The sequence below is a fragment of the Neomonachus schauinslandi genome, chromosome 3 (assembly GCF_002201575.2).
Source record: "Neomonachus schauinslandi chromosome 3, ASM220157v2, whole genome shotgun sequence".
NCBI classification, from domain to species: Eukaryota; Metazoa; Chordata; class Mammalia; order Carnivora; family Phocidae; genus Neomonachus; species Neomonachus schauinslandi.
Window position 1 is genome coordinate 160,737,405 of NC_058405.1, and position 26,698 is coordinate 160,764,102.

Sequence of the window (26,698 nt, forward strand, 5' to 3'; positions counted from 1 at the left end):
TCAGATACTTAAATTTTTTTTCAGCTATTAAATAATAGAAGAAAATGGAATTGAATATACCAGCATGGAACAATCTAATGATTCACTAAGAGTCAACCATAATGATTCTGAAGAATCAAAAACAGATTCTCAGGTATTTGAGGTAGGAATTCAACTGGGAACTTTTTTCCATTCCATTTAACAACTTTTTTTTTTTTTTTTAAGATTTTATTTAATTATTTGACAGAGAAAGAGCATAAGCAGGGGGAGTGGCAGGCAGAAGGAGAGGGAGAAATAAGCTCCCTGCTGAGCAGGGAGACCAATGTGGGGCTCAATCCTAGGACCCTGGGATCATGACCTGAGCCAAAGGCAGACGCTTAACCAACTGAGCCACCCAGGCACCCCCATTTAATAACTTTTTAACATATAAGAAATAGTATTATATTTAATGTACTTAAGACTATTACAATTTATCCACAATTCTATCATATATTTAATTTTATAATATAGAGCTTTACTTTTAATTAATATAGAGCTTTATTTTTAAGTAAAGCTCTATATTATAAAATTCTATATTCATAAAAATCTATATATAAAGAAAAATCTATTTTGAATTACATATCATGATTTCATGTTATGTTCCCATGGACAACTTTATTTCAATAAAATTGAAATAAAATATAAAAAATCAACAATTTCACTTAAGAACTGCTTTTTGTCTATATCAGTCTGTGTGAATTGACAACTCTTACAAAAAGTGAGGTGAATAACTGAAAAATGAATCTTTCCATTTTTATTATAGAATTCTATATATTTTATTTTAAATTCCAGTATAGTTAACAAATTATATTAGTTTCAGGTGTATAATATATGGATTCAACAGTTTCATACATAACCTGGTGTTCATCAAAAGTGCACTCCTGGGGCGCCTGGATGACTCAGTCTAAGGTTAGGCGTCTGACTGTTGATCTCAGCTCAGGTCTTGATCTCAGAGTTGTTAGTTTGGGCCCTGGATTGGGCATGCAGCCTACTTTAAAAAATTGTAAAAACAAAACAAAAAAACAAAAACAAACCCAAAAACAAGCGCATTCCTTAATCCCCATCTCCTATTTAACCCATCTGCCCATGGTCCCCCCCCCCCCCCTGCAACCTCCCTCCTCTCACTGCTCTGGTAACCATCAGTATATTCTCTATTATCAAGAGTCTATGTCTTGGTTTCTCTCTTTCTCTCTCTTTTTCCCTTTGCTCATTTGTTTTGTTTCTTCCATATATGAGTGAAATCATGGTATTTGTCTTTCTCTGACTGACTTCACTTAGTATTATACTCTTTAGCTCCATCCATGTTGTTGCAAATGGCAAGATTTCATTCTTTTTATATGGCTGAGTAATATTCCATTGTGTCTTATACCACATCTTTATCCATTCATCAATCAGTGGTCACTTGGGCTGTTTCCATAATTTGGCTATTGTAAATAATGCTGCTATAAACATAGAGGTTCGTGTATCCCTTTGAATTAGTGTTTTTGTATTTTTGGGTAAATACCCAGTAGCGTGATTACTGGATCATAGGGTAGTTCTATTTTTAATTTTTTGAGGAACCTCCATACTGTTTCCCACAGTGGCTGATAAACATTCTTTTTTTTTTTAAATTGTAACATTAGGGGCACTGGGCTGGTTTAGTTGGTAGAGCATGCTACTCTTGATCTTGAGGTTGTGAGTTCGAGCCACATTGGGGTGTAGAGATTACTTAAAAATAAAATATTTTGAGGGGGACAAGATGGCAGAGAAGTAGGGGACCCTGTTTCAACTGGTCCCCTGAATTTAGCTGGATACCTACCAAACCATTCTGAACACCCACGAAATCAGCCTGAGATGTAAGAATATATATCTGGATCTCTACAAGCAGAAAAATGCTGCCTCTCGCAAGGTAGGAAGGGCAGAGTCATGAATATGCAGGCAAAAGTGTCTTGTGCCGGAGCCGGCAAAAACTCACAGAGTGGTAATGGCTGGGAAAGGGCTTTAGAGCAGCACTCAGACAGAATCCAGGCGCTGCGGGTGCACACGCATGGACCTAGGACCACTTGTGGTTTTAGAAGCGGAAAGGGCAGAGACAAGCCCAGGCCCTTGGGTCGACCACTGAGAAGGTTGCTGTGGGTGCGCACCCCTTACGGGAGGCTGCAGTTTTCAGCAGCACCTACAGAAAGGGAGATGTGTATTCGGAGGGTTCAGAGAAGAGCAGACTGTGATTTCTCTGCTCTGGGACAGAGATCTGGGTGTGGCCATTTTTGCTCTGACCCTCAGAAGAGGCACAGAAAGCTGCCAGAGAACAAAAGCTTAAAAAACCAGTTTCTATGGAGCCTAGCTGCCCCCCCTCCCCGCCCCGACAAGGGGCAGGGCAACTCTCCCCAAGCAGGGTTCCTGAGAAACAGCGTGTCAGGCCCCTCCCCCAGAAGACAGGCTGGAAGAACAAGAGGCGACAACCCTAGGGCCCCCATAAAACTGTAAAACCCCCATAAAACTGTAAAACCCCAACATCAGGGGAAAATAGTATATTGAGCTCCAGGCATTGCCTCACAGCTTGTGTATTTTTCAGATACAACTCCCTTTTTCTTTTTATTCTTTCTCTTATACTTCTTCTCTGTTTTTTCTTTTTACCTTTTTCTCATTTCAACCAGATTTTCAATATATCAACTTATAATTCATAGTAGCTTTTTAGCTTATATTTTTTCACACCTATATATTTTAATATAGATATATGCTTTAATGTAGTCTTTTTTTCCCTATTCAATATTACCTTTATATATATATACCAGTTTTACTTTCCCTGTAATTTTGGGAAGTAGTGCCCTTTAGCAAACAGAACAAAATACACCCGGGAAGAACTTAAACACCCTACTTTGTCCACACTGAGGGATTATATCCCCCTTTCCTTCACTCCCCCCCCTTTTTTTAAATTTTTAATTAAAAAAATTTTTTTTAATTCTATAAATTTTATTCTTCGGTTTCATTTTGGCTTTGTTTTTTCGGTGGTGGCTTCCGACTGCTCTAGATTTTCCTAGGCTGCATCTTGCTTGGGTCGTGGTTGATATTTTGGACTCTGTACATTCCCTGAACCATCCCTCAACAGAATGACTAGGAGGAGGAACTCCCAACAAAGAAAAGAACCAGAGACAATGGTGTCTGCTGCAGACCTAATGGATATGGATATAAGCAAGGTGTCAGAGATAGACTTCAGGGTAGCAGTTTTGAAGGCAATAGCTAGTCTTGAGAAAACCATTAGCAACAATATAGAATCTCTTAGGGCAGAAATGAAATCTAATCAGGCCGAACTTAAAAATGCTATGAATGGAAAAAAAAAAAATGCTATGAATGAGATGCAGTCTAAACTGGATATTCTTTTTTTTTTTTTTTTAAAGATTTTATTTTATTTATTTATTTGACACAGAGAGAGAGGGAACACAAGCAGGGGGAGCAGGAGAGGGAGAAGCAGGCTTCCCGCCAAGCAGGGAGCCCGATGCGGGGCTCAGTCCCAGGACCGTGGGATCATGACCTGAGCCGAAGGCAGACGCTTAACAACTGAGCCACCCAGGCGCCCCTAAACTGGATATTCTAATGGCCAGGGTAAATGAGGCAGGAGAACAAATTAGTGATCTAGAAGATAAGCTGATAGAAAGGAAGGAAGCTGAGGAAGACTGGGATAAACAACTAGAAGCCCAGAATAGATTTAGAGAGATCAATGATGCCATGAAATGTTCCATTGTCAGAATTATTGGGATCCCTGAGGGGGTGGAGAGAGAGAGGACTAGAAGATATATTTGAGCAAATCATAGCTGAAAACTTCCCTAATCTGGGGAAAGAAACAAGCATTCGTGTCCAAGAGGCAGAGAGGACCCCTCCCAAGATCAATAAAAATAGACCGACACCCTGGCATGTAATAGTAAAACTTGCTAATCTTAGAGCCAAGGAAGCTATCCTGAGAGCAGCTCGGGGGAAGAGATTTCTTACGTATAGAGGGAGGAACATCAGAATAATGTCAGACCTATCTACAGAGACCTAGAAAACCAGAGAGGGCTGGCAAGAGATATTCAAGGTCCTAAATGAGAAGAACATGCAGCCAAGAATACGTTATCCAGCAAGGCTCTCATTCAGAACGGATGGAGAGACAAAGAACTTCCAGGACCAGCAGAAATTGAAAGAATATGTGACCACCAAGCCAGCCCTGCAAGAAATATTAAGGGGGATTCTATAAAAGAAGAAAGACCCCAAGAGTAATATAGACCAGAAATCTACAGAGGCAATCTATAGAAACAGGGACTGTACAGGCAATATGATGGCACTAAATTCATACCTTTCAGTAGTTACTCTCAACATGAACAGCCTAAATACTCCCATGAAACGGCACAGGGTTTCAGATTGGATACAAAGACAGGACCCATCCACATGCTGTCTACAAGAGACTCATTTTGAACTTAAAGACACCTCCAGATTGAAAGTGAGGGGATGGAGAACCATTTATCATGCCAACGGACCTCAAAAGAAAGCTGGGGTAACAATTCTCATATCAGACAAATTAGATTTTAAACCAAAGACTATAGTAAGAGATGTAGAGAGGCACTATATCATACTTAAAGGATCTATCCAACAAGAAAATCTAACAATTGTAAATATCTATGCCCTCAACATAGGAGCAGCCAACTACATAAGCCAGCTGTTAACCAAAATAAAGAATCATATTGATAATAATACATTAATAGTAGGAGACCTTAATACTCCACTCTCAGCAATGGACAGATCATCTAAGCAGAAAATCAACAAAGAAACAAGAGCTTTGAATGACACATTGGACCAGATGGACTTCGTAGATATATATAAAACATTCCACCCTAAAACAACAGAATACTCATTCTTCTCGAATGCACATGGAACTTTCTCCAGAATAGACAACATGCTGGGTCACAAATCAGGTCTCAACCAATACCAAAAGATTGAGATTATTCCCTGCATGTTATCAGATCACAGTGCTTTGAAACTGGAACTTAATCACAAGAAAAAATTTGGAAGGAATTCAAACACTTGGAAGTTAAGAACATCTTGCTAAAGAATGGCTGGGTCAGTCAGGAAATTAAAGAAGAACTTAAACAATTCATGGAAACTAATGAGAACGAAAACACATCTCCAAAACCTGTGGGATACTACAAAGGCAGTCCTAAAGGGAAATACCTAGCCATCCAAGCCTCTCTCAAAAAAGTAGAAAAATCCCAATTGCACAAACTAACCTTATACCTAAAGGAGCTGAAGAGAGAACAGCAAATAAAACCTAAACCAAGTAGGAGAAGAGAAGTAATAAAGATTAGAGCAGAGATCAATGAAATAGAAAACAGAAAAACAGTAGAACAGATCAACGAAACTAGAAGCTGGCTCTTTGAAAGAATTAATAAGATCGATAAACTTCTCGCCAGACTTATCCAAAAGAAAAGAGAAAGGAGGGGCGCCTGGGTGGCTCAGTTGGTTGGGCGGCTGCCTTCGGCTCAGGTCATGATCCCAGGGTCCTGGGATCGAGCGCCACATCGGGCTCTCTGCTCCACCGGAAGCCTGCTTCTCCCTCTCCCACTCCCCCTGCTTGTGTTCCTTCTCTCGCTGTGTCTCTCTCTGTCAAATAAATAAAATCTTTAAAAAAGAAAAGAGAAAGGACCCAAATTAATAAAATCATGAATGAAAGGGGAGAGATCACGAGTAACACCAAGGAAATAGAAACAATTATTAGAAATTATTACCAGCAACTATATGCCAAAAAATTAAGCAACATGGAAGAAATGGATGCCTTCCTGGAAACTTACAAACTACCAAGACTGAGGGGTGCCTGGGTGGCTCAGTCGTTAAGCGTCTGCCTTTGGCTTGGGTCATGATCCCAGGGTCCTGGGATCTAGCCCTGTATCAGGTCCCCTGCTCAGTGGGAAGCCTGCTTCTCCCTTTCCCACTCCTTCTCCTTGTGTTCCCGCTCTCCCTGTCTCTCTCTCTCTGTCAAATAAATAAAATCTTAAAAAAAAAAAAACTACCAAGACTGAAACAGGAAGAAATAGACAATCTCAATAGACCAATAATCAGTAATGAAATTGAAGCAGTAATCTAAACCCTCCCAAAAAACAAGAGTCCAGGGCCAGATGGATCCCCAGGGGAATTCTACCAAACATTTAAAGAAGTAATAATACCTATTCTACTGATGCTGTCTCAAAAAATAAAAACAGAAGGAAAACTTCCAAATTCATTCTATGAAGCCAGCATTACCCTGATCCCAAAACACTCCACTCCCAAAACCAGGCAAAGACCCCATCAAAAAGGAGAATTATAGACCAATATCCCTGATGAACTTGGATGCCAAAATTCTCAACAGGATCCTAGCCAATAGGATCCAACAGTACATTAAAAGGATTATTCACCATGACCAAGTGGGATTTATTCCTGGGATACAAAGGTGGCTCAACATTCGCAAATCAATCAACGTGATAGAGCACATTAATAAAAGAAAAGACAAGAACCATGTGATCCTCTCAATTTTTGCAGAAAAAGAATTTGACAAAATACAGCATCCTTTCCTGATTAAAACTATTCAAAATATAGAGATAGAGGGAACATATCTCAATATCATAAAAGCCATCTATGAAAAGCCCACAGTGATTATCATTCTCAGTGGGGGAAAAAACTAAGAGCTTTTCCCTTAAGGTCAGGAACACTACATCAAAAGCTAATGATGTACTATACAGTAGCTAACTGAACATGATGACAGGGATGCCCACTCTCACCACCTTTGTTCAACATAGTACTAGAAGTCTTGGCCTCAGCAATCAGACAACAAAAAAGAAATAAAAGGCATTCAAATTGGCAAGGAAGAAATGAAACTCTCTTCGCAGACGACATGATCCTTTATGTGGAAACCGAAAAGACTCCACCCCCAAATTACTAGAACTCATACTGCAATTGAGTTGCAACATGGCAGGATACAAAATCAATGCACAGAAATCAGTTGCATTTCTATACACTAACAGTGTGACTGAAGAAAGAGAAATTAAGGAATTGATTCCATTTACAATAGCACCAAACCCCATAAGATACTTAGGAATAAACCTAATCAAAGAGGTAAAGGATCTGTAGTCTAGAAATTACAGAACACTTATGAAAGAAATTGAGGAAGACACAAAGAGATGGAAAAACATTCCATTCTCATGGATTGGAAGAATAAACATTGTGAAAATGTCTATGCTGCCCAGAGTAATCTACATTTTCAGTGCAATCCCTTTCAAAATACTATCGACATTTTTCACAGAGCTGGAACAAACAATTCTAAAATTTATATGGAACCAGAAAAGACCCCAAATCGCCAGGGGATTGTTGAAAAAGAAAGCCAAAGCTGGGGGCATCACAATGCCTGACTTCAAGCTATATGATCATCAAGACAGCATGGTATAGGCACAAAAACAGACACATAGACCAGTAGAACAGAATAGAGACCCCAGAAATGGACCCTCAACTCTATGGTCAACTCATCTTCAACAAATCAGGAAAGAATATCCAGTGGAAAAAAGACAGTCTCTTCGATAAATGATGCTGGGAAAATCCAACAGCCACATGCAGAAGAATGAAACTGGACCATTCTCTTATACCTTAAACAAAGATAAACTCAAAATGAATGAAAGATCTAAATGAGACAATCCATCAAAATCCTAGAGGAGAACACAGGCAGTAACCTCTTTGACACTGGCCACAGCAACTTCTTTCAAGACACGTCTCCAAAGGCAAGGGAAACAAAAGCAAAAATGAACTTTTGAGACTTCATCAAGATAAAAAGCTTCTGCACAGCAAAGGAAACAATCAACAAAACTAAGAGGCAACCCACGGAACGGGAGAAGATATTTGCAAATGACATTATGGATAAAGGGCTTGTATCCAAGATCTATAAAGAACTTCTCAAACTCAACACCCAAAAAACAAATAATCCAGTCAAAAAATGGGCAGAAGACATGAACAGACATTTCTCCAAAGAAGACATACAAATGGCTAACAAACACATGAGAAAATGTTCACCATCACTAGCCATCAGGGAAATATAAATCAAAACCACAATGTGATACCACCTTACACCAATTAGAATGGCAAAAATTAACAAAACAAGCAACAACAAATGTTAGTGAGGATGTGGAGAAAGGGGAACCCTCCTACACTGTTGGTGGGCAAGCTGGTACAGCCACTTTGGAAAACAGTATGGAGGCTCCTCAAGATGTTAAAAATAGAGCTACCCTACGAACCAGCAATTGTACTAAGTATTTACCCCAAAGATACAGATGTAGTGAAAAGAAGGGGCACATGCACCCCAATGTTCATAGCAGCAATGTCCACAATAGCCAAACTGTGGAAGGAGCCGAGATGCCCTTCATCTCGGGGGATGAGGTAGCCGGGTGATGGGTATTAAGGAGGGCACCTGTTGTGATGAGCCCGGGTGTTATATGCAACTAATGAATCATTGAACACTACATCAAAAGCTAATGATGTACTATACAGTAGCTAACTGAACATAATAAAAATAAAAAATCTTTTTAAAAATTTTTTTAAAAATTTAAAAAGTACAAATTGTGACATATTTTACAAACACCCAAGTGCTTTTTTTTTTTTCTTTGTAAAAGCATCTAACCTGTATGGACTCCAGGGATCCTTCCTTTGGACAGAATGGTTCTCCTAGAGTTTTACCCATCACCTCTCATGAAGCAGATAATTCACTCACATCACAGAATATACCAGGGGCCCTGACTCAGACACAGACTCTTTCTGCAGAACAGTTCCATCTAGTGGACCAAAATGAGCAGCCTATTCAATATGAACTCCAGTCATTGGGGGATTCTAATGCACAAATGGTGAGTGTATTTTATAAATAGCCAGTTTTATGCCATTTAGCAAAATATATTAACCTTACTAGACCTTAATTTCTTGAAACTGTTGACTTGCATTGCTTTGAAAATACTGTTTCTGTGACGTTCATTTTGTTATGCGAAGATTTCAAAAGATTTTCTTTCAGGACTACTAATAGAACGTTAAACCACTGCTTACCAGTCACTTCGTCTAGGTACACTGTCACTTTAAGATCAATTGGAAATGTATCATAATCCATACTAGTGCCAGAGTTTATATGTAACTTATGTTTATTTTGGTGTATACATTTGACTGAACTCAAAGTTATTGCTTTATCTACCTCTCAGTCACTCACTTGCTTGCCACAGGCTGGTATGCCTTCTTGAAGCAAAAGAAAGCAGTGGAGGTACCAGAGGTATACTGGCAGTTAGACATACTTGCTGATGGGTAGATATGTATGTGTCACGTATGTGTCATGCATATAAAGGTATATGTATATGTCACATATGTGTCGTGCATATAAAGGTGAGAATGCTGCTTTAAACTGTTAGCTGAAGTATTCATGGCCAAGTTTATAGTTTGAATAGAAGAAATGAAAGATGGTTTTGATTGAAATTAAATGTAAAGCAATTATCATCATCAGGGTTTACAGTTGCTTTTTCATGATGAAGTGATAAGAGGTAGGCAAGATATTTTTATCTCAAGAAACTTGATAAGCATTGGGGGAGGGAAACAATTCCTACTCTTAATTTCTAGGAAATGTTTACAATTATGCTTAAAGCATCTACTTTGTTGAAGTTTTTTTCAAATTTAATTTTTTTTTTCAAATTAAAATTTTCTCAAATGACCCTCTTAAAACTAGGACTGCAGTCTCTGTCAGGCATCAGTAATGTTTTCATGTTTCACATAGCAAAAAGGCAGTCTTGGAAAGTGGGTTGGAAGGATTGCAAAAAATTATTTGAGGGAGAACTGAGGCTAGCCGACTTTGGGTAAACAGTAACACTGTGTCAATAGAAGAGTAGTATATTAGGTAATAAAGTTTAAAGGGTGTCTGAAAAGTCTGGAAATTTAGGATAAATTTATTTTCAAATAATACATTCGTTTTATTTTTCAAATGATAGGCTTAAAATTGTTTTTCTTCAGCTTCAGACACCCTTTTAATTGACAGTTCTCTAAATTTAAGGTAATGGATTCAATTGTTAAACTGAAGGAAAAAAAGGAAATAATAAACAAATGATTTTTCTTATATTTTCAGACTTTTTAGGCATTCTGTGGTATTCCTTATGTACCAACACAGGAAATATATAAATTCAGAGATATAAAAATAAATTCTGTTTAATTAGACATCTAACAAGGTACTGTTTTTTAAACTAATGAAAGTGACTTAAAATATGGAACAAGTGATTACCGCACAAATAATTCAAACACATAGGGATATAATATAGTAAGTAGAAGAAAATAAATATATTAAGTCCAGTCAGAGCCTTGTTCACATTATTAAGTAATTAGACCTCATACATGTGTAATGATTAAGACCATAGGTGGTTGGGCGCCTGGGTGGCTCAGTTGGTTAAGCGACTGCCTTCGGCTCAGGTCATGATCCTGGAGTCCCTGGATCGAGTCCCACATTGGGCTCCCTGCTCGGCAGGGAGTCTGCTTCTCCCTCTGACCCTCCCCCCTCTCATGTGCTCTCTCTCATTCTCTCTCAAATAAATAAATAAAATCTTTAAAAAAAAAAAAGACCATAGGTGGTTAAGATCATAGGACATAGGGTCAAACTGCTTTTTTTGAATCCTAGCTTTACCACTTACCAGTTCCGAAACTTTGGAAAAAAATGTTTAAGTACCTCAGTGTTTTCATCTACAAAATGAGGGAAATGATAGTATCTACCATACAGATAGGCATGTCTTTAATCATCTATTTAAGTAATAATTCTGTTAAATCATTGTTGGCTTATGCATTTGATTTCTTTTTTAATGCTTCCAAGATGATTGTTGCCAACCCGTCAGAAAATGGACAGGTGCTGCGTGTAATTCCATCTACCCAGACAGGAATGGCACAAGTGATTATACCTCAGGGGCAGCTTGTGGATGTGAATAGTCCTCGGGGTGAGTAATCATGGCATATAGGGGATTTGAGAATGTTTTAAAGAACAAATGTATATTTCAGAAAATCACCTCATGAAAGTCAGTGCTAAAATTGATCTCTTTGGGTAAGATTGTGAACTGAATAATTAGAAAAAGTTTCTTAGCCCAAATAAATTTCAAGTTCATTTTTCAACTCCTGTCTAGGTTAGCTGTCTATTTCATTTTGGAATTCTATGAAGCTGGTTGACTCTTGCTTCCTCCCAAATGACCAGTGAGCATAAAATAAATTCTTCTTTATTACAATAACAGTAATAATAACAGCAACAATAACAAGAATATAGTGCTAATAGCTTTGGAGAAATTTTTACATTTATATTTTTATCAATATTGTTAGCCATGTGACTCATTACTCTTTTATTTAACTATTCTTTTCATCCTCTTTGCTCTTTTCCTCTTTTCTTTTTCCTTCAGATTCAGAAAGGAGAATTATGCTCCCCATTTTTTTACTCTTTCTTAACCTATTAGATAATATCCCTGCTAGTTCTCTTCTTTTACTTCCCTTCCTTTTCCATCTGTTTCAATCTCTTTTCTAACACCATAGCTACACTGTTTTCATCGTTCATTCATAGCTAATGATTTAGAGTAGATATTTTTACCTTAGTTATATGATTCTTCGCCTTTGTTAATAGTTAAAACTTAAGAAGTTTGCAGACAAAATGATAAACATGGTATAGAAATGAAAAAGTCTGAAACTAATGATGTATTATATGTTCGCTAATTGAATTTAAATTTAAAAAATTCAAAAAAAGAAATGAAAAAGTTTTACATTTACATTATATATTATGAAACTATTAACATAACAATTCTACCAGTTTTATATCCTAGCTGTTCAATATAAGCTTCAAAAATTTAATTACAAAATTTCAGTAGTCAGTATTATAATTTGAAACTAAACAAGTGTATTAAGGAAATTCTCAAAGCATTATAAGTTTAACTATCTTTAGAATATATCTTGACTTTCCTATTTCAAATGTATGAGTCCTAGTTAGTTACATTCTCGTGGTCTTATTCAAGATACTGATGTCGCTTTGTTCTTGTTACTGCTGTTAAGATGTCTCTGAAGAGAAACCCAGTGATAGAAATTTACCAACTGTAAGAGTGGATGTTCTAGCGGATAATACCAGTAATTACACTGTTCATCCACAAGCATCTGTCACATTACCCAAAAAGACAGTGGCCAGGTGAGTCAGTGGGAAAGAGGAGTTCATGTTTTGAAATTATTGTGGAAATCTTTTTTTTAATTATCATATCTAAAGTGGGCTGACTATAGAAAAGATCGGAAATCCAGGAAATAGAATAAACTCATCAAATTATCAAATAGCTTTAATTATTTTAATGGCATCTTGGCAACTGGGAGACCATCCTAGAAGCCCTAATGTCTAAAGTGCTACTTTTCCTCAGTGACACTTGCCTGTTATCTTTTTTTTATATATATATTTTTATTTATTTATTTGAGAGAGAGAGAGAGCACAAGCAGGGAGAGCAGCAGAGGGAGAAGGAGAAGCAGGCTCCCCACTGGGCAGGGAGCCCAATGCAGGGTGAGATCCCAGGACCCCAGGATCATGACCGGAGCTGAAGGCAGACGCTTAACCAACTGAGCCACTAGGCACCCCTTGCCTGTTATCTTTTGAAGCAATTTGAAAACATCTAACACTAATAGGGTTTTTATTTTTTAATTTTTTTAAAGATTTTTATTTATTTATTTGACAGAGAGAGACACAGCAAGAGAGGGAACACAAGCAGGGGGAGTGGGAGAGGGAGAAGCAGGTTTCCCACGGAGCAGGGAGCCCAACGCGGGGCTCGATCCCAGAACACTGGGATCATGACCTGAGCTGAAGGCAGATGCTTAACAACTGAGCCACCCAGGCGCCCCACTAATAGGGTTTTTAGAATAAAGAAATATCCATTCTAGTTCCTAAAATGTTTAATGGTTCATCATCTTTTTATGCATTTAATTCCTCTGTGGTAAAGTATTTAAGTGTTTTTTGTTAACATGTTTCAGCTTTTATTTTTGCCTTAACATTGTTTATAATAATTTAGGCAAATATAGACATAGATTTTGAATTATTTATATTCTTTTAACTGTTTAAGAAAATATTTAAAAATTAACACAGTATTTATGACATTTAGTCTTAGAGTTTGACATAATATGTTAACTTAACAAGTCACCTGAAGATGTTTTATTGGCTCATTTTTTTGTTAAATGAAAAACAATTATATAATGAGAAGACTACAAAATAAGCTTTGAGGGAGATATATAAAACACTTAAATTTGTTGGGGCTACAGATATTTGGAAGAAGAAACTTAGGCCTTTGCTTTAGCAGTTAATAAAATAGTGATGTTTAAAGAAAATTATAATTAATACACCCACCAACTCTATTATTATTATTACCATTAAGATTTCATTTATTTATGGGGCACCTGGGTGGCTCAGTTGTTAAGCATCTGCCTTCAGCTCAGGTCACGATCACAGGGTCCTGGGATCGAGCCCCGCATCGGGCTCCCTGCTCAGCGGGAAACCTGCTTCTCCCTCTCCCGCTCCCCCTGCTTGTGTTCCCTCTCTTGCTGTCTCTCTCTCTGTCAAATAAATAAAATCTTAAAGAAAAAAAGATTTTATTTATTTTTTTAAGTAAACTCTACACCCAGCTTGGGGCTTGAACTCATGACTCCAAGATCAAGAGTCGCACGCTATACCATTTGAGCCAGCTAGGTGCCCCTATTATTACAGTTTCTTATTGATGACTTCAGTATCTTGTCTGTAACACTGGCTAAGGGGATAAAACAGTTGAATGTTGTATGTGTGTTTGTGTGTGTGTAACTTGTAATATATATTTATGTTTATTCCTCCCTTGTCCCAGAATGCTTGAAGAACCCTTTCTGGCTCCTCTCCAGCCACTTTCTTCTAATACACCTATGTGGGCCTGCCGTCTTAGGAGCTGTGAGGTGAGTTAAAAATAATCCTTACCTAGAATCACTAAATTGATTATCACTATAATACATCCCAATATGTCCACTTTTGAGTACAACTAATATAGACTGTATCTGTAATACTTTATGTTTGTGCTAACTCTGATCTCATCTATTATTTTATTCCTTAGAGATTGTAAGCTCTGTTAAAGCAGAGATCATATAAATCCCTTCATACTTCACTGTCATTTCTTCTCTTACAGCTCTTTTCTATTGTCTTCCATGAAACTTCATTATCATGTTTTTCTACTTTTTATTTTTTGACCATTACTTCTCTTTACTTGTACTTACTTCTTTTCATATTCTCAATGGAAACTCTTTAAGTTTTGCTATTTGACCTTGTCTTATTTCTCTACATTTTATCCCTTGGAGAGCTGATCAACTTTGTTAACTTTCACCTCTCACTTTTATAAAAATGATTTCCAAATCAATATCACTGGTTCTTTAATTATGCCCTTGTCTTGCCCCAGATCTCAAGCTACTTACTTGAAGCTTTACTTGAATTTCACCTCAAATTCACCACGTGCTAAACAGAAATTACCATGTCACAACTAGCTCTACTTCCTAAATTCCTTGTCTGTTTAATGACAAATACCTTTTCCTTAGACATTCAGGCACAGTGTTTTATTTTTTAAAGATTTTTTTTTTATTGAGAGAGAATGATACAGAACATGAGAGGGAGGAGGGTCAAAGGGAGAAGCAGACTCCCCGCTGAGCAGGGAGCCCGATGCGGGACTCGATCCTGGGACTCCAGGATCATGACCTGAGCTGAAGGCAGTCGCCCAACCAACTGAGCCACCCAGGCACCCCATAGCACAGTGTTTTAGATTAATTTCTTCCTTCCCCATACTAAGGTAGTCACCTGATTCTTTTAGTTTTTCATTTAAAGTATCTCTTTTTTTGTGAGGTGGTTGGGCTACCTCTTCCACAGACTTGTGTTACCTTGAACTTTTTTTTTTTTTAACAGTTTATTTATTTGACAGAGAGAGAGACAGCAAGAGGGAATGCAAGCACGGGTGGGGGGGTGGGAGAGGGAGAAGCAGGCTTCCCACTGATCAGGGAGCCCAATGCCAGGCTCGATCCCAGGACCCTGGGATCATGACCTGAGCTGAAGGCAGCCACTTAACGAGTGAGCCACCCAGGCGCTCCATCTTGAACTTAATTATAGTGACAACCTTCCCTCTAATCTCTTTGACTCTTCCGTTTCTGGGCCCTACTATCTAGTTTTCTAAAACTACTTGTCTTTAAATATTGCTTTCATTATTTTTTTCTCATTGCCCAGTAAGTTCAGTGTTATTTTTTCCATATCATTTACCACTATACATAGCTTTCAAGATCTTGCATAATCTGGTATTACTTTATCCTATTTTATTTACTACTTTTCTCCAGCTCATCATTCATTCTTGTTAGCCTTATCTTCCTACTTTGTACAAACACTTCAGAATCTTCTCTTATCTCTGCCTTGACTTGTTTTTATTTCCATTTCCTAATACATTTTATTTTCTTTTGCTTACCTTTCTAACTATTCTTTAAATCCTAATGCAAGTCCTATATAGCTTTTCTGTAAATAATGATTATTTTAGCTTTTACCTATTTATCTCTTTAAGTTCTTTGGTATTTATTGTCATTACTGTTGTAAATGATTTGCTTAATTTTTTGTTCATCATTACATAGCATTTAGACTATACACTTTTTGATGGAAGGGACCATGCTCCTGTACATGTAGACCATATGTGATGATGACTAATTATTAAAATGCCTCATTGTTGGTCGCTTGGGTGGCTCAGACTGTTGAGCGTCTGCCTTCGGCTCGGGTCATGGTCCCAGGGTCCTGGGATCGAGTCCCGCATCGGGCTCCCTGCTCCTTGGGAGCCTGCTTCTCCCTCTGCTTCTCTCTCTCTCTCTTTCTCTCTCTGTCTCTCATGAATAAATAAATAAAATCTTTAAAAAAATTAATAAATAAAATAAAATGCCTCATTGTTTTAAACAAATTTTCAAAATAGAAAGGGAAAACATTATTTCAGTTTTAATATTTTGTGAAAAATTCTAATAATAAAGTCTAATGATGTGATGTATTGCACTGAGTAGGACATTTTTACTATTGTTGCTTTTCTAAGTCATATTTATGAAAGTCTGTATGTCTGTATGTATAGGTAGGTAGATAGATTTTTTCCCTCACACTTTTTGTTACAGTTTTTCACTGGTTTCCAAAAGGAACTATTATTGTTGTTTGATAAAGGTTTTTTTTTTAAAGATTTATTTATTATTTTATTTTATTTTATTTTATTTTTTAAAGATTTTATTTATTTATTTGACAGAGAGAGACACAGCGAGAGAGGGAACACAAGCAGGGGGAGTGGGAGAGGGAGAAGCAGGCTTCCCGCAGAGCAGGGAGCCCGATGCGGGGCTTGATCCCAGGACCCTGAGATCATGACCTGAGCCGAAGGCAGACGCTTAACGACTGAGCCACCCAGGCGCTCCTAAAGATTTATTTATTATTTTAAAGAAAGAGAGCGTGAGCAGGGTGAGGGGTAGAGGGAAAGAGAATCTCAAGCCGACTCCCTGCTGAACACAGAGCTGTTGCAGGGCTCAATCCCAGGACCCTGAGATCATGACCTGAGCTGAAATCAAGAGTCAGATGCTCAACCTATTGAGCCACCCAGGTGTCCCTGATGAGGGTTTTTATTTATTTATTTATTTATTTATTAAGATTTTTTTTCTTTATTTGACAAAGAGAGACACAGCGAGAGAGGGAACACAAACAGGGGGAGTGGGAGAGGGAGAAGCAGGCTCCCCCTGGAGCAGGGAGCCCGATATGGGGCTCGATCCCAGGACCCTGGGATCATGACCCTAAGTCAAAGGCAGACGCTTAACAACTGAGCCACCCAGGCGCCCCTGATGAGGGTTTTTAAAATTGTTATTATAAACTTTACAGAATGCTATAGACATTAAAGCATTAGCAATTATGTAGTCAAATCACTTTGTTTTACAACCATTTGCATTGTGTGGCTTACCTCATGTCATACATCTTATAAGAAACTAATAGTTAAAATCTCTTCTAGTTTCATTCTGTCCAACAGAATGAATATCTCCATCAGTGAAGGAGTCTTTCTTCTCTCCTAAGCTGTATCAATAGTGAAAAACAATTTTGGTTAATGGCTGAAGAAATGTTTTCTGCATTTTGCTTCAAAATATTGTTTAATAGGGGCACCTGGGTGGCTCAGTCTGTTGAGCATCTGACTTCAGCTCAAGTCATGATCTCAGGGTCCTGGGATTAAGCCCTGCATTGGGCTCCACACTCAGTGGGGAGTCTGCTTGTCCCTATTCCTCTCCCTCTGCCCCTTCCCTCCACTCATGCTCTCTCTTAAATAAGTAAAGTCTTTAAAATATATATGTGTATTTAATAATCCTTTTTACTTTTTGACTTTTCATTTAATTATGTTTTTCCATAAGCATTTTTTGGGTTTGACCAAAATGCACTAGTTGAATAAATTTCAAAACTGTGTTAAACTTAAAACAAAAAAAAAACTGTGTTAAACTTTTTATCTTCTGATAGAGACCTGGTTATATTGTACTAATTCTGAATTTTTCCTTTCATTGACAACGTTATAAACTCTGTTCATTTTATTTGTTAAAAATTGTTAATAAGGGGCGCCTGGGTGGCTCAGTTGGTTGAGCGACTGCCTTCAGCTCAGGTCATGATCCTGGAGTCCCTGGATTGAATCCCGCGTCGGGCTCCCTGCTCGGCGGGGAGTCTGCTTCTCCCTCTGACCCTCCCCCCTCTCATGTGCTCTCTCTCATTCTCTCTCTCTCAAATAAATAAAAAATCTTAAAAAAAATTGTTAATAAGCTGGACTTTATGTTTCTACTTTTATTTGCAGTCAATATTTTTTTTTTTTTAAGATTTTATTTATTTATTTGACAGAGACAGAGATAGCGAGAGCAGGAACACAAGCAGTGGGAGTGGGAGGGGAAGAGCAGGCTTCCCATGGAGCAGGGAGCCCGATGTGGGACTCGATCCCAGGACCCTGGGATCATGACCTGAGCCGAAGGCAGCCGTTTAATGCCTGAGCCATTTAATGACCCAGGAGTCCCTGTAGTCGATATTTTGATGCAGAAATATCTGGGCTAGAAAAATATTTGTAAGCCTAGGCATTTTTGTTATTTTTAGGGGAAATTGGAGATAATGTATTGCTTGGCATCAGATTATCTCTTATTATGACCCAAAGTACAGCCACAACAGTATTTTGATACCTTCCTTTCTTAATTAATTATTTTTAAGATTTTATTTATTTGAGAGAGAGAGTGTGAGAGAGAGCACAAGCCAGGGGAGGGGCAGAAGGAGAGGGAGAGGGAGGAGCAGACTCCCTGCTGAGCAGGGAGCCCCATGTGGGACTCGATCCCAGGACCCTGGGATCATGACCTGAGCTGAAGGCAGACCCTTAACCAACTGAGCCACCCGGGCGCCCCTATACCTTCTTCTTTTTAAATGTATTCCTGCATGGTGAAAAATTTAGTCTAGTAAAAAGATTCCTAGTCCCACATCTCTGCTCTTGTTCCCTTTAATGGAGAAACATACATGGAGTCAGTTCTAGGTCTGTATGCTTTAGTGTAGGAGATCACAGTTAATAGATTTTTCTCTATTGGTATAGAAAAAGCTTCTACTTTTGTTGAGGGTTACTTACATGCTTATGGGTAGATAATATCAATTTATTTACACGATTTATTTACACCTTCCTTGTTTCAGGAAGAATGAAGACAGCTTACAAAAATACATAAAATATATTAGCAAGGTGGAAATTAAAATGGGAACTAAAGAATAAAGAAAAACAAGAATGTAACCATAAAATGGAAGTACGAAATGTATATCCTAATGAACTGTATGTACACACACACACACATATATGTGCACACGTACAGATACCCTTGTCTATAATTTAAGCATCTACATTTCAAAAAGGGAAAACGCAGTTAGTCTGTTTCCATTAGATAAAAGTAATTAAGTTAATTTCCATAAAATAAAACGATTAACTATTTTTGGTACTAAGTTCAGACAGGATTTTCTCTCAGAGAAGGATCTTCTTAAAAAGAATCTTGATATAATGAGCAAATTCTTTGATACCATTTAGGAGATACCATCACAATTTTCATAGGCTTTCAAAAAGATTCATGTCTTATCAAAATTAATTTTAGCAAAAGAAACCCCATAGGGAACCAGTACTTTATGGCTAGTTTTATGCTGATCTGGTTGATCTAGGGGTAGAATTTTAAATATATGGAAGAATAAGATACACAATATATTCTTCAAACTACCTCCCTAAGTATTATTTCTCTCAAGCAAGATTTTGATACTGATGGTGTGGCCATGAGTTTGACATTATATTCTCTTTTTTTTTTTTTAAAGATTTTATTTATTCATTTGAGAGAGAATGAGATAGAGAGAGCATGAGAGGGGGAGGGTCAGAGGGAGAAGCAGACTCCCTGCTGAGCAGGGAGCCCGATGCGGGACTCGATCCTGGGACTCCAGGATTATGACCTGAGCCGAAGGCAGTCGCTTAACCAACTGAGCCACCCAGGCGCCCTTGACATTATATTCTCTTAACAAATATTTGGAGAATATCTATTTGATAATGCTGGTTGAAAGGAAATCAGATACACTGGTTGTACAAGATCATTGATCTGAGGGGAGAATGACATTCTCTTTTGAAAACCAATGAGTCTTTTATCTTGGACAACCACTTCATTAAATTTTTTGTACAATGAAACATACTTGCTAATAATTTTGTTATTTAATTTCTACTACATGCAGAAAATTGGAGATTCATACCGTGGCTACTGTGTAAGTGAGACTGAATTAGAAAGTGTCCTAACATTTCATAAGCAGCAAACACAGAGTGTTTGGGGGACCCGCCAATCTCCAAGCCCAGCCAAGCCAGCTACACGCTTGATGTGGAAATCTCAGTATGTCCCATATGATGGAATCCCATTTGTCAATGCAGGTACTTTTTAAAAGAATTATTTTAAAAGGTTCAGCACAGCCATGATCCATTGTGAAAATGTGTTTTCATAAAAATTTCCTACCAAAATTTTCATTTTTGTGGATGACAACTGAATATTAATTGATGAAAGTGCATATTAAATTAAAAAGAAAACTTGAAGTAAATATGACCAATTATTTTATGAAATTGTATTTTAATACATTAGAATAAATAAATAATACTTCCTTAGATATTATGCTGATAAATAGAAAATAAAAATATTAATAGAGCAATTTTATTATTCTAAATATGTATATCTGTTGGATTTCTTTTTTTTTAATCCAGTCCAGATATTCTCTTCTCTCTTGATTCATCTTGTGGGACAAATTTGTATTCATTTTATATAGCTTATAGCTTATAACTCTGGAGTTACTGTGTAGAATTTGTATGCAATCTGGAGTTATAGCATACAGAATTCCAATATTAAGATTCTCAAGCATCAAATCTGTTACATATACTATTCTCAAATATTGGGCTAGTGTGTATTAAAATGGTAGAGTTTTGTGTGTGTGTTTTTTAAAGATTTTATTTTTAAGTAATCTGTATTCCCAACATGGGGTTCAAACTCACAACCCTGAGATCAAGAGTCGCATGCTCCACTGACTGAGCCAGCCAGACGCCCCTAAAGTGGTGAAGTTTCAAACAATTTCCAGAGATTCACCCTAGGACTAGTCAAATCCCAAAGAACATAAAGAAAAGTGATTTATTTTAGGACTATGGAAATACTGATTCAGCTGGAAGAGTTGCATTCTCATCCTGGACCTCTGAAGGTAAAAAAAGATATGTGGAGGAAGATGAGATAAATGTAACCTCTTCTACCCAGGTTTCGTCAGTATTCTATAAAAGATGGAACATTTTTCCCCTCCATAGTTCTAATCCCCATGTTAACTCTCCACAGGCGGCCACTACTTAAATTTGCTGTGTATCTTTCCAGTCTATATTTTTATACTTTACCACACATATTTGTATTTATAATTATTTTATTGTTTTGAATAGTTTGAAATATTCATAAATAGTAAACTATGGGCATTGTTATGTAGATTTTCACTCACCCTTATTTCTTGAAATCCATCCATATTGATACTTACAGATCTTAATGTAACCAGTATGTAACATTCCAGCATATGACCAAACCACAATTATTTTTCTACTAATGATCATTTAAGATGTTTCTAATTTTCAGTATTACAAAGAATGCTGTAGTCAAACCTTGACAATATACATTTTCTGTTGAAAAGATGTAAATAAGTTAATAGTGCATGCATTAAAGTGGAATTGCTAAGTTGTGAAATATGCCCATTTCATCTTTACAAGATTATCTCAAGTTGCTCTCTAAAGTGGTTGTACAAGAGCCATCCTCCCCCCCCCAAAAAAAGAAATCTTGCCATTTACAAAGACGTGGATGAAACTAGAGGGTATTATGCTAAGTGAAATAAGTCAATCAGAGAAAGACAATTATCATATGATCTCACTCATATGTGGAATTTAAGAAACAAAACAGGAGCATAGAGGAAGGGAGGTAAAAATAAAACAAGACAAAATCAGAGAGGGAGACAAACCAGAAGAGACTCTTAATCATAGGAAATAAACTGAGGGTTGCTGGAGGGGAGGGGGGTGGGGGGATGGAGTGGTTGTGTGATGGACATTAAGGAGGGCACTTGATGTAATGAGCACTGGGTATTATATAAGACTGATGAATCACTGACCTCTACCTCTGACACTAATAATACACTATATGTGTTTTTTTTTTTTTAAGATTTTATTTATTTATTTGAGAGAGAATGAGAGACAGATAGCAAGAGAGGGAAGAGGGTCAGAGGGAGAAGCAGACCCCCTGCTGAGCAGGGAGCCCGATGTGGGACTCGATCCCAGGACTCCAGGATCATGACCTGAGCCCAAGGCAGTCGCTCAACCAACTGAGCCACCCAGGTGCCCAATAATACACTATATGTTAATTAATTGAATTTAAATTTTTAAAAAGACCACCTAATAAAAGAATTAAAAAAAATAAAGTGGTTGTACAGGTGCAAAATCTCTTCTCTAAATTTTTTTGGCCACATGTATTTCAGAATTTTTGGAATGTAATATGATAATATTATAGAATATTCCCAGCAAGTATTCTGTTGACCATATCACATAATCAAATACAGTAATATTTTATGGATAGTAACACTAAGAGGAATAAAGATTATAAATAGCCACATAAAGTTCAGGTCGGGTTTTGCAGTCAAATGGGTTCCAAAAAATTTTGTTTTCTGAACTTTTTCAGTTTCAGAATTGTATATGAGGAATTGATGACCTATACCAATTTTTACTTGTTCCAGCAATGTATGAAAATTTCCCTTTCCTTCATTTACCTTATGACTTAGCATTGTCAGAATTTAAAAATCTTTGTATTCTGGAAATTTTCGTATATATATGACACACATATATACATGTATATACATATACATACATATATTAAAAGTAATATATAATAATATATATTATATGTGTGTGTATATATATATATATCTCAAAGTAAAGGTAATAATATATGAAATCCCATGACTCTCCTGTATCCATCATCCAGCTTCAACAAATATTAGCATATGGTCATTCTTGTCTCATTTATATCCCTACCCACTTCTTCATTCCCCACCTCCAAGATGATTTTATAGCAAATTCCAGATTCCAGTTGCTTTATCTGTAATTACTAAAGTATATATTATATACTAAAGTATATATCTCTAAAAGATAAGGATTCTTTATGTACAGACATATATACAATGGCAATCACATTATCATACTTTAAAAGAATTAACAGTAATTTCTTAATGTCATAAAATGTCCAATGTTCACATTTCTTTACTTATCTAATAATTCTTTTTCCATAGGTTTGTTCAAATTCACATCCAAACAGATTACATTTGGTTTTATCTCTTAATTTCTTTTCATCTAAAAATTTCTCTCCTCTTTTCCCCCAGGTAATTTATCCTGTAGTTTTCTATATTCTGAGTTTTGTTGATTCCATCTCTGTGCTGTAGTTTAACATGTTTTTTAAAAATCTCCTATATTTCCTGTGAACTGTTAGATCTAGAGGCTTAATTAAATGAATATTTAATCTCCATTAAAGTATTTTGCAAGAATACTTCATAGGTGTGCTGTGTACTTCTTATTGCTACCTATGTGCAACACCTTTTTGTGATGTTAAAATTCATAAGTGGATTCAGTTATTTTAGTATATGTGCTGCTGAAGCGAGCACTGGATTCAGTTATTTTAGAGTATTGTCAAATTTTTTATTTTGCCAATATGAAGAGTGTGAGATAGTATTTTACTGTTGCTTGAATTTGCATTTCCATATTTACTAGTAAAGTTGAACATCTTTTTATTTGTTCATTTAATATCTTTTTTTTTCTTTCTGAATTGCCTATTCATAGTCTTTACCCATTCTTCTGTTTGGTTCTTTATTTTTAAAAATTACTTGTAACTCTTTACATTCTGCGTATTAATTCTTATAATCTCTATATTAATATAAATTCTTAAATTTATATTTAAATTTTTAAAGTTTTAAATTTTAATGTTGGCTTTATCAACACCTTCACTTACGACGTCTTTTTATTTTATATTTGAAAAATTTGCTGTACTCTACCTAGAATAGGATATTCTACTTAAAGCCATGAACTTTTCACATCCATTTATTTATATTCTATTGCTATGTAACAAATTACCCAAAACTTGATGGCTGAAAATAGCAAACATTTATCTCCTGGTTTCTGTGAGTCCGGAATCTAAGAGTGGCTTAGCACGGTGGTTCTGCCTCAGGTTCTGTCACAAGACTGCAATTCGGGTGTTGGCTGGAGCTGCAGGCATCTCACTGCTTGGCTGGGGGAGGATCTGCTTCCAAGCTCACTCATGTGGCTTATTCCTTGCCACATGGGCCTCACCACAGAGCTGCCTCACCTCAGACAGCTGATTTCGCCCAGACAGACCAATCCAAGCAAGAGCAAGAGTGTACCCAGGATGGAAGTCACAGTCTTTTTATAACCTTATATCAAAAATAACATCTTGTCACTTCTGCCATATTCATTAGAAGTAACTTAGTAAGTCTAGCCCATGCTAAAGGGGAGGGAATTACACAAGGACGTGAGTACTAGGAGGCCGGGATCACTGGGGACCATCTCAGAGGCTGGTTATTACATTATTGTAGTCCCCCCTTATCTGCAGTTTCACCTTCCAAGGTTTCAGTTGCCTGTTCTCAACCACAGTCTGGAAGCAGATGATCCTCCTTCTGAGTATTGTCAGAAGGTCAGTAGTAGCCTAATGCTACATCACATTGCCTTCGTCATTCCCCTCACTTCATCTCATCATGTAGGCATTTTATCATCTCACATCATCACCAGAAGGAGGGTGAGTACAGTACCATGAGATATTTTGAGAGAGACCCCATTCATATAACTTTTATGACAATATATTGTTATAATTGTTCTAGTTTATAAGTTATTGTAGTTAATCTCTTACTGTGCCTAATTTATTAATTAGACTTTATCATAGGTATATATGGATAGGAAAAAACATAGTTTATATAGGGTTTAGTATTATCCATCCTTTCAGGCATTCACTGTGGGTCTTGGAACGTATCCCCCATGAATAAGGGGGAACTATATTTTAACAGTACAAATAGAAATAAGGAAATAACTATAAAAGGAAATAAAACTTTACATGACAATATTTACTAACAAATGTAGCTTTTGCTAATTTCTACTTATAAAGTGGTGAAATTTTATTATTAAAAACCGTATGTATGTAAATATCAGTTAACATTCAGTAAATGTGGTATTTGCAAATTTCTTTACCATAATGTACATTTGGTAAATATTATAATAAACTTAAACTTATGTGTTTAGTACATAAGTACAACTTAGTAAGACTTACTGATGTTTTCTTTCCTTAAAGTTGTGTAATTGAAAGTGTAAATTTTGACATTGCCACCACCAAGTTATTTTTATTCTAGTGTCCAGAACAGATGGATACTTGAATTAATATCAATAGTTGGTTTTGGCCCACAGGGAGTAGAGCCGTGGTAATGGAGTGTCAGTATGGGCCAAGGAGAAAAGGTTTCCAGTTAAAAAAAAATCAGTGAGCAGGAGAGCAGGTCTTGTCAGCTCTACAAAGCCACTTGTCCAGCCCGGTAAGCTTTATTTTCTTTAATTTCCTTTTTATTATAAAAAGTATTTATTTTCTAGTATCTAATATGCACATTTTTATTAAGTTTAAACAGTGCCGATAAATATACAGTACAATGTAAGTTTCCTTTTACTTCTACTCCCTATGTCCCTTTTTGTTATTTATTTATTTATTGTGTTTAGTTAGCCAGCATATAGTAGATCATTAGTTTTTGATGTAGTGTTCAACGATTCATTAGTCCTATGTCCCTTTTTAAGGCAACAACTCTTACCAGCTTCCTGAGCAACCCTCCAAAGATATTCTGTGTATGTGCATGCATATATATATATATATCCTCCTTTACACTCATAAATGTTGAAATCTCAGTAAAACTTACTAATATTTTCTTTCCTTACGGTTAGGTAGTAGTATACCTTCTTTCCTGCTGTGAATTCACATTGCTTTATTTCTATTTTGAATGCCTGTTGTGGTTATTTACTGCACAACTATTGCTTCACACTAATGTGAATGTAATGACATATACCACTCTATGCTTTCTTTTTATTTTTGTTATTTCATTCCCAGTGTATCTCAAAATTGTCTCCATATTTGCATATAAAAGGAAGGGTTCCTTCTTTGCATTTAGTTATTTTAAAAATTGAAATATAATTGACATATTAGTTTCATGGTTCCTTCTTTTCAATAGCCATACAATATTACATTTATGGATGGGTTGTCATTTACTGAATTAGTCCTCTAGTGATGGACATGTAGGATCTGAAAAGTATTCTTTATTATTATATACAAAGCTGCAGTTAATAACATTATACCTATTTGTATACTTGTGCAAGTATATCAGTAGAATAAATTTGTTGAAATGAAATTGCTAGGGCAAAGGTTATATTATTTTAAATGTTTACAGGTGTTATAAAGATGATTGCTCTTTAGAGAGATTTTATCAATGTATGAGATCAACACAATAAGTTTTAGATAGACTAGGACTACAGATTGGTCATTGCTTTGGGAGAGAATGAAGAATTTGAAGCAATACAAGATTTTTGTAATGTTCTTTCTAATATTTTTTTAGACATTGAAAGTGTTAAATTCTCAGATAAAATTTAAAAAGATAACATATAAAGATTGGGTATAGTTGATCTTTGAAACATTTTATTTCAGCATCATATCTTATATGACAAACCTGCACATTCTCAAGTTTTTCAGATTAGTTCAGAAGACTTTTCATGTTTAATCTGATAATATTAACTTTAGGCAATATTTAAACCTGACTGTGAAGCAAAACTTTTAACTGTTTTTAAATATAAACAATATAAAACTTTAGATATAACTTAGGAGAAAGTCTCTATGTGTAAAGAAATAATTTTATTCCCTATGTCATTCTACAAGTACTTTTTGAGTATCTGTTGTGCCCAGCAATACTTTGGGTGCCATGGACTGAAAGAGGTACAAGATTTTACTTATTCACCGGGAACTTAAAATATTGTTGAGGTAGATCAGAAAACAA

At 36.5% G+C, this 26,698-nt stretch overlaps 1 protein-coding gene across 1 annotated transcript in view; it reads left to right on the plus strand.

Annotated features, from left to right (window-relative positions):
* The window catches only part of CARF (calcium responsive transcription factor), a 61,413-nt gene that overhangs the window by 15,457 nt on the left and 19,258 nt on the right, over positions 1-26,698 (plus strand). The window contains 8 exon segments of the mRNA XM_044913383.1: positions 25-142; positions 8,655-8,882; positions 10,865-10,985; positions 12,076-12,205; positions 13,884-13,968; positions 19,802-19,991; positions 25,080-25,138; positions 25,140-25,201. Of these exon segments, the coding sequence (XP_044769318.1) occupies positions 65-142; positions 8,655-8,882; positions 10,865-10,985; positions 12,076-12,205; positions 13,884-13,968; positions 19,802-19,991; positions 25,080-25,138; positions 25,140-25,201 (953 nt within the window). The 5' untranslated portion in view covers positions 25-64.